At 37.2% G+C, this 14,173-nt stretch overlaps 1 protein-coding gene across 2 annotated transcripts in view; it reads right to left on the bottom strand.

Moving 5' to 3' along the window:
* Positions 1–2,021: 2,021 nt before the first annotated feature.
* slc44a5b (solute carrier family 44 member 5b) overlaps positions 2,022–14,173 on the bottom strand; it is a 49,417-nt gene continuing 37,265 nt past the window's right edge. The window contains exons 10-22 of one of the 2 annotated variants that reach the window (XM_028444866.1): positions 13,541–13,653; positions 13,052–13,183; positions 12,029–12,128; positions 11,844–11,936; positions 10,768–10,855; positions 10,315–10,577; positions 9,512–9,606; positions 9,292–9,395; positions 9,149–9,222; positions 8,904–8,974; positions 7,228–7,316; positions 6,531–6,615; positions 2,022–2,766 (exon numbers count right to left, since the gene is read on the bottom strand). In XM_028444866.1, coding sequence (XP_028300667.1) covers positions 2,669–2,766; positions 6,531–6,615; positions 7,228–7,316; positions 8,904–8,974; positions 9,149–9,222; positions 9,292–9,395; positions 9,512–9,606; positions 10,315–10,577; positions 10,768–10,855; positions 11,844–11,936; positions 12,029–12,128; positions 13,052–13,183; positions 13,541–13,653 — 1,405 coding nt within the window. In that variant the 3' untranslated portion in view covers positions 2,022–2,668. Of the gene's footprint in view, positions 2,767–5,130; positions 5,736–6,530; positions 6,616–7,227; positions 7,317–8,903; positions 8,975–9,148; positions 9,223–9,291; positions 9,396–9,511; positions 9,607–10,314; positions 10,578–10,767; positions 10,856–11,843; positions 11,937–12,028; positions 12,129–13,051; positions 13,184–13,540; positions 13,654–14,173 lie in introns of those variants that run through there. The other variant, XM_028444865.1, reaches the window with a different exon arrangement.

The following is a 14,173-nucleotide window of genomic DNA, read 5'->3' as shown; positions in this document are numbered from 1 at the left end:
TGGTAGAGCTGTCACTCTGAGGCACCATGCGGGCAGGTTCTCCACTCTGACAAACACACACCATCCAACATATGAGTCACATCTCAAGGATCTACAGTGGAGCACCACTCAGACTGATGCCACTTCCTGGGATGTCTGACAGCAGCTGTTTTACTCATCAGTGACACAAGCAGCACTGATGCTATAACAGTAATGGCAAGAGTCATTGAAAGGGCTCGAAATCTGCAGACAAAGTGGCAAAAAAAAAAAAAAAAAACCTTTAACGCAAAGCTCCGCCAAGCACTAAATATTCTCTTTGCTATTTTCACAATTATCTGGATCAGTGACCCTGTTACAATGATCATTCACACTTTAAAGGCTTGTAAGAAATGTACACGTACTGTATATCCCCATTAATAATGATACAGCATAGGTTCAAAAGTATGGGCACTCCCATTTCTTTGGAAAAATCGCAATGAAATGTGCAATCCGGATCCGATCCAGATGAAACTCAGTGGGGTAACCGAGGATCCAAAACGACATAACTAAATCAAATTTCATAAAGTTTGGTCAATTACAAACCAAGACATGAATTTTTTAAATTTTGCCAATTATTTTTAATTTTTTTGAAACTGATCCAGAATCAGTATCTTGATCTGGATCCTCTCCAAATTTAGAGGAATCTGCCATGGCGTAAGGTCCATCTTTGGTAATAAATGTGCCAAAATCCATGCAGTAATTTTTATGTAATTCTGCTAACAGACAAACAACAATCAAATGAATAAAAGCTGGTGAAAAATATGACCTGATTCCTTGGCAGTCGTGACAAGAAGCCCTGACATGGAATTAAAATCAAGCCAAAAGCTCAAAGACACACAAAACATGTTTTACACATGCCCACCTGACAACTCACAAACAAAACAAAAACAGTTGTTTGCAAATACTAAACATTATTCACAATCAAATGCATTTTGTTTTGCCAATAAGAACCGTACCTATCAACTACATCATGATTTACACAGCGGTTCAAATACTGCAAGTAATGAATATGTCGCTTTTTTCCTCAAAAATATATTTCTGAAGGTGATATTGACATAAAATTTTCACCAGATGTTGGTAACAGTCCAAGTAACGTGCAAAGAAATCAAACCATAGATGTCCAATAATTAAGTTGAATTTCACCTTTAGAAATATATTTACCGTGAAAAATGGTGACATGTTCAATACTCATTTTACCCGCTGTAAAATGAAACCTGTCTTCATTTACAAAAACATATTCAAGTACAAACAAAACAAACATTCTAAACAAACAACGAAAAACTGTCATGTGACTTTAGCCACAAATGTTCCTCTTACAGATCCACACATACAGTAAATGCCCTCAGATTAACGCACTTATATCCTATTTTCTACTTGAAGTATATTTTTTGTAATTGAAGACATGTTTCTTTGAGCGTATAACACATTATCTATTTGTTTGATAGGTACTATTTATTATTTGTGATGATGTTTAGGATTCACAAACCACACTGAGTTTGTTTGTGAATCGCTGGGCGTGAGTAAAACATGTTTTGTGGCATGTTTTTAACTCCATACCCAGACACCATCACGACATCTATAGATAAGCTTCTATTTGGAGAAGGACCAGACTCTCACTGGTTTCCTGTCTCTAGGAAACTGATTAAGTGTCAGTGTTGAACTATTGATAAACTACTATTGTGTTACTGTAAGTGTGTAACATTTCACATTTAAGGTGTAATTTAGATTTACCGATAAGAGTAAATATTATAAACTTAAGAGTTTTCAGAAGATTGTCTTAAAATAAGTGTTTACATTCCATGAGTTCTTCGATAACACTAAATTATGTTTTCCTTGCTTTGAAAGGTTTTGATTTAACCCTTTCAGTGGTTTCCATTTACTCACAGTCCTTGTAAATGTTATAGAATGCATGAATGCAATTTGCAGAACCTTAAACCAACCACGAAGAACAGTACAACTTAAAAAGAGAATAATACTACAACACAAGACAGATTTGATCGAGGTAAAGTCATATAACTTTTTAAAAAAGAAAAAAAAAAACAACCTTTGGAGCAGTACATGCAGTTAAAACAATCATACATTGTAACATTGTACAAACTATTAGACATTAAAATGTATCTTCATGAATTACAGCAACATTTTTGAATAACTGAATAACTTGCGAATCATAAAAAGCTGTACTAACAAAAAACAACCTTTATGTAAAACGTATACAAAAAAAAAATATGTAAAAATGATCAAATACTGAGTTGTATATTCATTCGTGGCACATAAAAAAGGCAAATAAGAATCAGAGGTTTTAACTCATTGAATGCAACTTATTCATAACAATAATCCGTGATCAGTTTCAGTGAAAGGTTCAAGATAATAATCGACTGAAGTACAAAATCTGTGCCAACGAGCACTAAGGCTCAAGGGCACCACCATGTGGAGTAATATGGTAAATACAAGACACGTGACTTCAGTTCAGTTCTTTTTCTACACAAAAAGTAAAATATTTCCAACACTGTGCAACTTTTTAAATAAATTATTCTTTAGTAAAATGTGTACCATAACAAACAATAGTCGCAGTCTCCACAGGTTTGTTTACAACTCTTCTTTCTTCAGTGCACAGTTTGTCTCACATTCACTTATGTTACACTTTAAACCATTAAACTTTGGTTTTCTCCACTTTGAGGATCCGCATCATGTTTCTACTCATGAAGTAGGGCCGAGCTGCAGAGCCGTCGTTCATCTCCACATCACACCCTGTGCATGGGGAACAGCAGCAGTGGACTGTTATTCATGTTAAACACTAACACAGATTTAAAACAGTTTTTGCAATCAAATCCTTTAGAAATCGTAAATTAAGTATGTGTCATCATACTTTTAATTTCCTGACAAGAGGCAGAACCTCCCTTTACATTGTTGGAAAGCCTTTCAACAAACTTTAAATACGTTTAAAAATGGCCTATTCTTGAGGGGGTGAGACTATTTTGGATCAGTTTGAGGGCCAATCACCACCTCCGCTTTTCTGGGACATCAATCCTGAGATCCCTATTCTGACACTGTAGTAGTGGCAAAAAAACAAAAAACAAAAACTGTTTTCTTACTCAATACCTTTGTTTTCATAAGGCTGACATTATGCTGTCATTAGCATTAATAAGGTATTATTAAGGCTGTCATTAAGTGTCATTCGTTACCCTAACCCTACCTAAAAGGCCAACATAGCTCCAAAAGTGTCATAATTTAGCAAATGACACTTAATAACAATTTTCATGACACCTTATTCATTTTAATGACAGCATAATGTCAGCCTTATGTATACAACTTCAAGTAAAGTGTTACCAACAAATGTCTAAACAAGCCCGCTTGTAGAAAACAAAGGTAATGAGTGAAAACAGTTTCATCTTTAATGTTTTACTTCAATTTCTTGCTGGGAAAGAGAAGAGAGAATTCACTTTTAGTTACATTCTGATTAAATGCCCGAGGTTACAAAATGTTCACAAACCTGGATATGGAATGTGTAAGAATTGATAAGTAGCCTTAAAGGCACACTGTGTAACTTTTGGCCACAAGGGGCGCTAGACCGGTAACTTTCACGTAAGCGCCCCTAGTGGCCTAGTGCAGTACTATCGCAAAAATCAACAAACAGTCAGTGGGGCCAGTCTCCCTTGTCTTTTGATTGTGTATGCAGACAGTAATTGACCTGTAGCTTCGGGATAAGGATTGGCTCTAAGGGCTGGGGTGCGAAGCAGGGCTGGGCACGCGCTGTGGCTACAGTCTATGGGCTGTATGTGCTCGGCCCACCTCACCACGTCGGTGGCGCTTCCCCCTAATCCTTGGCCTCGCCGCCGTTGTCAGCCCCACCGTGTCTCCGGCAGCTGGAAGAATAGTGCGGCGGTTGCGGCTGATCCTCCAGTCCATAGACTTTAGCCGTGGGCGAGCCTAGCTCTACTTCGCACCCCAGCCCTTAGACACAACCCTTATCCAGAAGTTACCGATCTGACTTGCCGACTTTCCTTACTAAAGAATCCATGTTTAACTGAACTATCACGGCAATTAGTGCAGCATTAACCCAACACAAAACTACCATATTGTGATCTTTTGGCTGTAAACATATGTGACATTAGGTGCAAAATGCGGTGGAAAGGGTTTATAAGTGATGAAAATGTCTTGAAAGTGGAAAAAATGTGAAGAAAAAACATTGAAATTTGATGTAGAAGCGGCAGAAATGGGAGTAATGTAGAAAAATGCATTAAAAGGAGCAAAAATAGATAAATGAAAATAGGCTAAAATATGGCAAGTTTGCTGTAGTTGCAGAAAAACGATAATAGTAAAAACAAGCAAAAATGGGCTCAAATTGTAAAAAAAAAAAAAAACCTGTTTCTAAAAGGCATCTGGTGACCCCCTCCCAGTGTCTCGCAACCCCAAGATTGAGAACCCCTGCCTTAAATACGAATTCACAAAATTCAATAAAGACTTCTTCAATTTATGTTTATTTGTAAACAGAAATTCACAATTCAATTGCATTCATAGTTATAAAAAATCCTCTTTACAAAAAGAACACAGCGTAGCCTCCAGACAGATGTGTGCATCATAATTAGTATTTAAACAACACAACGTCTCAACCATCTAATAAAAAAATACCAAAAATGGCTTCGACATCCTTTTAAAAACGGTTTTACAAAGATTCCTGTTGTTAGGTCTAAAAACACAGAATAGAAGCAACATCACTTCTCTTTTAATTGTTTGATTTTTTTTACCCACAGCTAGGCACATAAACTAGCGGCTGCATTCAGAGGTTTTCCTGAAATCTGACACGTCGTACGCGAACATCAGAGAATGTCTTCACTTCGTTGACCTCCCACAGATTCCCAGTCTGTTTACAGTACGTCTATGAGTGTTGGGGAATGAGTGTGTGTCATTGATGTCAGTCTGGAAAGGCTTGGTTGAGTGCAGAATATCCACTGTGTTATGACTTGTGAGGGTTAAAGCAACCTTTAACATGACACCGATATCCAGCAAAGTAATCATGCTACACAGAAAAACAGAACCACATGTTATTTTTCCCATAAGTCAAAGTGCATATAAAATATGGTTTTACATCAGAAGATCAAAGTGCGACATGAGGTTGCCTTTTAAGTCCATCTTTTTTTTTTTTCTTTCTATTTCAGATGGTATTTGTCTAGTGGCATAGTCTCTTAGTGGCATCTGTACAATTTTAGGTCCTCATGATTATTTTTTTTGTAAAAAATGCTTTTCTATCATTTTTATCTGTGTATCCATCTATGTGAACCCTCTCAGTAAGGCAGAGGTCAGCAGAGAATACATCGAAGAAGAAGAAAAAAAAAAGACTGCTGCTGAAAGAAAAGTCAAGTTTCTATTGGCTCAGGAAAGTACAGTAGGTGAACTGGAGTCTTTTTCTGGCCTTTCACTCTTTGAGGACCTGGTGTAAACTCAGGTCCTGTCACGTCCAGGCCATTCCTGACCAGGAAAGGATTAATCCAAGCTTGAGTTTTAGCCCTACAGCATTTGTGCTCAACTATCCTGACCTCCACCCACTCACAGAGGAGATGCAGATGGGACTCAGAGAGGGAGACGTTCAGTCAAAATGATCGCTCAGGAAGCAACGGAGGAAGTGGTGGCCTCCTCTTGTTTGCGTAGGATCTTGTGCAGGCCAGGAGACATGTAGTAGGGCCTGGAAGAAGAACCATCGTTCCTCTCCAGGTCTTCACCTGAGACCAGGACGAGGCAACCAACAGCACACAGAGCCAGAGCCAGAGCCAGAGCCAGAGCCAGAGCCAGGAAAAGAGAGAGAGGAAAGCAAAGCCTTAGTGCAGGTAAACAAAGCAGGACATGCAAGAGTTAAAGAGTGAGTGAGAAGTTCAGTTCATTCAGTTGGAATTGAAATACAGGAAAAGGGAAAGCGTCCTATTCATAGGCGGAGTTTGAGATTCTTGCCAGGGGGAGGGCAAAAGAAAAAAATAGAATAGAATTCGTACCAACTACAATGTGTGTAATGTACAATAATGTAAAAACGATTAGTAACGTAATTGATAAAGTTACGCTGAAGCGTCGTTTAATGTAATAAACTCAGGATAAAATCAGGCCGGCGGCCGCTTTCTGCATCATTTTTGTTGCAGTACCATATATGACCTCCAGGGTACATTGTCGCTTCACCATTTATATTGAGAAGAAGAAATGTGCAATAGAAGAAAAACCAACCTAAAGTCTCAAAAGTTTGGGGCCATTTCACTGAAAACTTATGGTATATTAGTATTTTTTAAAAAACAACAACAAATGAATTCATATATATTTTGTACAGTCAGTGTTTTATGGCACTTGAAATATTTGTATATTATGTACATTATATTAAGAATCATATTTTTTCAAATTAATTTGGCAAAACTGCAATGAAAATCTGTGCGTATGATCCTATTATACAGTATTTAAGCACTATAACTGCTGACGTGCTGCTGGAGGCTTTTTTTTAATGCACAGACACTTGAAGTATTGGAACACAAACTTACAGAAGCACAGGAACAGTGTGTCCACACACATGGTGAAGACGTTAAAGAAGCCATTTGCAATCATGTAGGATCCAAATATCACCGTCTGAAACAAACAGTAAGGCAAAGTTGAATAGTGAGATAAGTAAAAAAAAACACATTCAAACAGTAATGAGCCTGTATAACAGTACAGTGTGGAGCCAATAGAAACTACGGCTGGGATGATATCACAACATATTGGGGTTGGGTATTTATTGAGTTTTGTAACAGTTAATACGGTTTTACATTTCTTTATTTTCCTTATCCCACAACAAAAGTTGAATCCTATACTTCTAGATATTTGGGTCATAGTTAAAAAAACAAAAAACAAAACAAGTCAGACATTCATTTCAACTGCATATGAAAGTGCACTACACCACATGTAGCGTTGACCTATGATAACATATGCAGACATGGTAAAAAAAAATAAAAATAAAAAAATGAATAAATAAATAAAAAAATAAAAAAATAAAAATAAAATAAAATAAAATAAAATAAAATAAAATAAATAATAATAATAATAATAATAGTTGCTGGGGAGAATTATCGCCACCAAAATAATTAAAATAAAATGTTTAATCCAACAACTTTGGCAAAATCTTCCTTTCTGAAGTCAAAAAGCCAAATTAAAACATGTCTAACAAAAACACCACAACCGTGTGAGATGTCATATCCTCACCAGAATTGGGACCCAGGGATAGTTTAGTGACGGCACCTCGGCTTGAAGAACGGGTAGTTCGCCCGAGAAGAAGAAAAATGCAAGTGTACCTAAAACCAAATAGAAGAAGAAAGTAATATATAAGGAAAACACATAACTTTACAAAACAGACTTATCTAAAAAATCTTTCCAAAATTTCAACAGAAGACCAGAAATATTAAAAAAATATATTGAATTAAAGACTCACTGGTTACAAAACCATGTTACAAATAAATATTTATCAATATAAGGTTGTCGACACAATATTATTAAATAAAATCTCTGCTTCAACTTCAACTTAACGTTTTTTTCAAAATGAAACGTTTAGATTAATTCTAATAAAATGCTAAAAAATAATGGTTTATTATGGTCATTCCTAAATAATGTTAAAATATATTTTGGTGCTGGGGCCAACTCCTGTTTTGTAGTAAGTCTTGGCTAACACAGTAAGGGTTAATGTGGATAAATGCATGAAAAGAAATGTGATTGTTTGCTGGACTGAAATTCTCCACCTTACTAAAGACACTAAGGGCTCTATTCTCCCATGTGCGTAAGTCCAAAAAGCCAAGCAGCGGCGTTGTTTTTAGCTGAGAGCTATTCTCTCCCTGTACTTAAGTCAGTCGCTGCGCGCCTTCATCCCAGTTACGCACTGTGGGTGGAGCAGCCCTGAAATGTGGGTGTTCCCATTCAAATCTGGCTTTACGCACATTCTCCGGTGTGCGTAAGTCCTTTTCCACTTACGCGCTTCTAACCCTGGAATAAGTGCAGAGCCCCGATAAGGTGAAACATTATATTGCACTAGAAATATGGACTAAATTACATTCGAAGCCACACGGACTCATGCGTCACGCAGCAGCAGCTGTGATCACTCAGTTGCTGCTGCGCGATTAATTAAATCTGACAGACGCAGACTTCTGTCCACGTTGGTCACAGTGATTCAACTATTTTCATATTATGTCAAACGTAAAGTCACAGTTTGATCCACTACAGAGTGAAACAAGCTGTCATATGCAGATGAGGATGGAACACAAACTGTGACCACACATATTTTATTGATGCTCAGCTCAGGTCACTTTAAACAATTGATATTTAAAACTGCGTATTATGGAAGCCAATAGTTCTGTTTCACTGCAAACATCCCTCTGTATTAAAGCAGGACGCACTGCGGCCGCGTTATTTCCTCATATCTCCAGCTCATCTGACTCGGTCACGCTTTACAGCGATGATGATGATGATGACGACGACGACGATCAAGGAGAGAGATTTTGACTGTGACTCAGACAGAAGAATGCGGCCGATCCTCAGTCACACTGTGATCAATGATCAAATCAAATCAACCTGTTATATTGTTTATCAATGAAAGCTTTTCAAATTAAATATAAATTATATAATTATCATGAATTTCAATGACATTTACAAGCGTTGGGAAAACTCCATGTTTTGTAATTTCTAGACAGCCCAAAAAATGACATCACCCCCTCCTTTCCTTCAACCCGCCTTCATTCACAGACTACGTGGATTTGTTCTACTTACGCGCGGTGGGAGTGTCAGGAGTCTGGACCAGACCAGACCCCTAATATAATAAGCACATCAGAACGAGGCTGCTCTCCCTACAGGCCACTGTAACTATTCATGAAAGAGCTCAAACTGACACTCACCAACACTTCCTGCAATGAGCAGTTTCCCCAAAAACAGCAGGAAATCTGTCACCCTGTCGAGGACAGCCACTCTTCAAAGGAAAAAGACAGAGTCATAATGAAATGCAGCAGAGAAAAGGACACAACTGTGGGACACATTCATGAAAAACAATAGGCTATACAGATCATAGTAGGGCTGCTTTAATGGGTCGATGCATAACAATAAAACCTAAACCTGTGTTAGAGACTGAAGGTAACAGACTTACCGAAGAACATTCCTCATTAGAAGGAAGAATGCATCTTTGGAAGATGTGCAGAAGTTCTTTCCATATATTGCTATCTGTTGATTAAAAAGTACAACATGTTAGTTTTTTTTAGCTTCAAAGGAGCAATAATACGAGGGACTCACCATAATGTATCCATTTCTGTTTATAAACTTGATGAAACATTCCAGACACCAGAAGCAGCATTTGAGGCAGCAGAGCATGAATCGAGCACAGGCATTGTGGGAACCTGAGAAAATATTGAACATATTTAATAAATATCTTATTGTTGAAAACTTCTCTCTGATCATTAAGTGTTTGAAATACTTAAATGTGTGTCATAAGTTAGTTGCAGTGAGGACATACCTTTCAGTTTGTGATCCAAGTAATCAAGAGCAATTCGGATCATCTGCACCACAGAAAGGATCAGGGAGCCAAAGGCCAGAGAACCTGTGTGGTAACTGTTTAAAAAACAAAGGATTAAAAAAGATGTACTGGAATGCAGGGATGGGCAACTCTATCACAACGGGAGCCACAAAAATGTGATTGTATCTGATCTGAGAGCCACATTATCAACATTTATGTTAGCATTTAAAATAATGACTGATTTGAGCATTAATACGGGAGGGGTGGGGTGTGGGGGGGTTGTCTTTTTTTGTCTTTGTCTGTGGTTTTGTTGTTTTACGTCAGTTTGTAGTCATTTTGTGTGTTTTTAGAGTCATTATGTGTGTTTTTGTTATTTGTTGTGTTGTTGTAATTGTGTGTATATTTCTGTCATTTTCTGCATTTATGTTGTTATTTTGTGTAATTTTGTTAACAGTTTGTGTGTCTTTGAAGATGTTGTTTTTGTGTTTTAAGAGCCATTCTGTGTATTTTTGAAATTTTTTGTGTATTTTGTGCATTTTGCTGTCAGTTTGTGTGTTTTGGGAATTATTTTGTGTATTATGTTGGGTTTCATATTCCTTCCAACTTCTGGAAATACAACTTTTGGGAATTAGACATAGGACCCCGGGCCGCCAGTTGCCTGTGTCTGCTGAGGATGCTACATACTGTATATTTGTGTGTGCAGCTAAAGCAGCACTCATGCATTTAAATAAATACACTTCTTAATATCTAATTTCTCCTGCAGAGTGCGGTGTTGTGTAATTTTAAACATCTCAGAGACCTACCGGATAGCTCTGCTGAATGAGGCGTACAGAGGACACAACGGGATATCGTGGGGCTTATTCAGAGCCCAGTAGTAGGAGGCAAACGCCCCAGCCAGGGTGCACTGGCCCAGGGCGATGGTGAAGTTGGTCAGCCAGATGAAGACGAAGAGGTTGCACAGATGGAGAAGTAAGATGTAGCGGTGGTACGCCGTCTCCCCACCGTAGAAGGCAAACATGCATTGGGACCCAGGGCACACATTGGTGACATTGGTCTGAATGAAGGTCTGAAATAAAACGAGATGTGAACTCAGATGATGATGATAATGATCAGGAATTAAGCATAAGATTATGGCAAACCGTGGCTACATATGAACTACAAACTCATAGAAAATGACCACTACTGCAATTAATCATTTGGTAATGAAGAAAGGGATAGACATAGAACAGTCTGTATAAAATAAGTGTTGGACTAACCTCTGGATTGCAGGTGATATTTGCATACACACATTTGTCATCAACTGATGTGACTTTGTAGACTGCATTACCAGATGATGCTAAGAAGCTGGAGGCACAGCGATTAAGACAACACAACTTGAGATGGTAAAAATTTACATAGAAGCTCCTTTTAATCAGTCTTGTGTAAATACTTCCACCACATGCACATGTGCTACTTGTTCTTATAATCAATAATATACAGTAGATTCAGTTTTATGGTAGATTCACCAGCAGGACAGTCCCAAAAATGATCAGCCTCAAGCTGAATTTGTAAGCTTTTATATTTGTGTATTTGTATTATATTTGCATGCGTATCTAATCCTGATTATTCATATTTAATCCTTACTTAATATTTAATCCTTATTCTTGTGTTAATATAATCATTGTCTTAGTCTCTATGTTTACTTTATTTTTTATCATATTTGTCTCATTGTTAGTCTTTCTTTTTAGCTTGTTATAATTTCTACTTGGAGCCACTGTAACTAAAGTAATTCCCTCTGGGATTATTTAACTATTTCTGATTCTTATTCTTATTTGTTGTATTCTATCACTTACATTGATTTAAGTAAATACATGCAATTTATGGAGACCCTGATGACTTGTGGTTCTGCAGACCCCCATTTGAGAACCACTGCTCAAAGTAATAAAATTAGCAGTGTCATCAGACTAATGCCAAAGACTATTTGGGTTTAAACCTGGAATAAAGAAATTCTATTTCTATTGAGTCATTCGGACATTCTGATTCGAGATGACTATTGTTGTAATTTGCGTTATATAAATAACGTTGAATTGAATTGAAATTGAACTCGGAGGTGATAAATTCTGAATCATCACAGGACTCAGGATCTCATATACAATTTCATCAGTAACATGTCAACAGATTACCATACATTGACACAAACACTTTTAAAAGCTTGAACAAATATACAGTACATAATTTAGACTCATTAAAGGAAATTGAACACAGGAATGTAAAGGCAGTAATAAAACTTACCAAAGTACACAAAGTAAAAGCTCTTGTACTAATACTTCAGACAGAAACATTGGAAGGATACACTGCTGTGACGGCACTGAACGCAGTGCAGATCGCCAGAAGGAAAAACGTGACGAGAGGGTAGAAGAGAGTAGACATGATGTAGCCGATCGCCCTGAGAATTAAATTAAATGTAAACATGAATGTAGTGTGGATGAAAACTGCCACAAACACAACAGTAGCAATGCTGCATTAATCATTACTTACTTGCTGCCTTCTTTAAGTAACGCGATAGCGACGCGCAGCCTCGACCTCAGGAATATCAGAATGAGCACAATACTAGCCTCAAACACAGACAGCGAGATCACTAAAAAAATAACATGACAGAAGGAAGGGGAAGTAATGGTCACAGATGTTACTTTAACACTACATTAAATACAGACAATTTAAATAAATCATTGAAAAAAAAAAAAAACATCAATTAAATACACTTTTCTTTTAGCTAGTGGCTCTGAAGAGAGACACAAAATGTTATTGATTTATCCACAACTATACCCTAGCACAGTGGTCCTCAAACTTTTTTGGCTCATGTACCCTTTGTGTTCGACTACAACATTTTGCTCAGAGCCTCCAGAATAGATTGATTTCTATAGTTTTTTATCATTTCCGGTCGTCTTACGCCTGGTGTGGAACCAAGACGGACTCTTGTATTTTTAGTTCATGTTCTCACCAAGATCATTTCTATCATCATTTAATGCGTTTTTGGTGTCATTTTGTCTATTTTGTTGTTGCCTGTCTGATCTTTTTATTATTCAGTATATTTTTCTCTAATTTTGTGGCCATTTTGTGTGTTGTTGGTATTATTTAAATTATTCTCTCTCAGTGTATGTGTTTGTGGTGTTGTTTGGTTTTTTTCTTCTGTTGTTTTGTTTGTTTCTCTGTTATTTGTGTGTATTTTGTCGTGATCTTGTGTGTTTTTCTCTCATTTATTGTGTCTTTGTTGTCGTTTTGTGTGTTGCCAATAATAGTAAGTATTTTTCTCTCTTAGTGTGCGATTTTGTTGTCATTTTGTGAGTTGCTGGTAATATTTAGTGTTATTATCATTTTTATCAAAAAAAAAACCATTATAAAACCCCATATTTTTCTCTATATATAGTTATCTCTCTCTAATACCCTTTGTATTTTTTTTCCATCGCGTACCCTCATTTGAGAAACTCTCCCCTAGCACACAATGGCTTCCCTACAAGTGCAACAAAAAGGTGACAGAAAACAGTGAGGGTGACAACGTACTGAAGATGAGCCACAACTGTCTTTGCTGAAGATAAATTTTTAGGTCGGCCTGAATCCAAATCTCTGGGATGGTGACATTGGAGCCGGGCGTCCCACTCAGACTACTGTACTCCCAGTAACAGTGCCAGATACCTAAAGAGAAGAAAGGGGAGATTAAGACCAATTCAAAAAGTTCATATGCAACTGGGAATATGCAATAGATTAGTTCACATCGGGTTGAGTATTAATTTCTATATTTTACACGGGCTCGGGTCGGTTTCAGGCTCTGTGCTGTAAATGATCGGTATGGTGTTGCGCTTCAATACATTCGAGAAAGATGCACAAATGGATGCTGAGGAGGTGAATCGAAGGCTGGCCTCTTGAAAATGAATACATTATGTAAAAAAAACATAGAAACGGCTTGTTCTTGAGCTGTGTGCGTGCACAGATTTGAAAAGTGTCAGGCTGTAACAGGTTTGATCATAAAAAAACGTGTAGATGCACACTCACCATAGGCGACTGCAGTGATGACACCAAAGATGAGGAGCCACAGAAGCACACCAGCAGTGAAGCGCAGCAGCAGGATGAAGAGCAGACTGACCACCATGGCTATCACAAAACCTCTGCAACACACAAACACATACACTCATCAGTCTTAAACCTCACGATTCACAAAGGAGGTTGGATTTGCTCAAAAACTGAAAAAGAGAAATAAAAATAAAACAAGGTGTGGAATTTCATATTGGCACTCATTATTTAACATCGTGGTTCGTGAATAAGACACTGAACTTATTCACATCTTCAAAAAGAGATTTCTGGAGCCTTGTTAACTATGTAACATAGAACTGAAACGTAACAGTAGCCGAATTGTTATTAAATCTTTTTTACTAAAACCCAAAATGTAATAACTGGTGAATAATGTAACAAGATGCTGAGCCCAAAACATAACAAAATGTAACAAGTTGTTACATTGTTAGAGGAAAAATATTATGCCAGCCCCATATTGTAATAACGAACCCAAAAATGTAACAACTTGACCAGTTGTTACATTTCGGGTTTTATTACTTTTTTTTTTTTTTATTATTCCATTTCGGGCTCAGCACTTTAGTTACATTATTGACTATTTATTACAGTTCAGGTTTT

Source organism: Gouania willdenowi, chromosome 4, assembly GCF_900634775.1.
Source record: "Gouania willdenowi chromosome 4, fGouWil2.1, whole genome shotgun sequence".
NCBI classification, from domain to species: Eukaryota; Metazoa; Chordata; class Actinopteri; order Blenniiformes; family Gobiesocidae; genus Gouania; species Gouania willdenowi.
The sequence above is the reverse complement of the archived record's forward strand: the minus strand, read 5'-3'. Positions and strand labels throughout refer to the sequence as shown.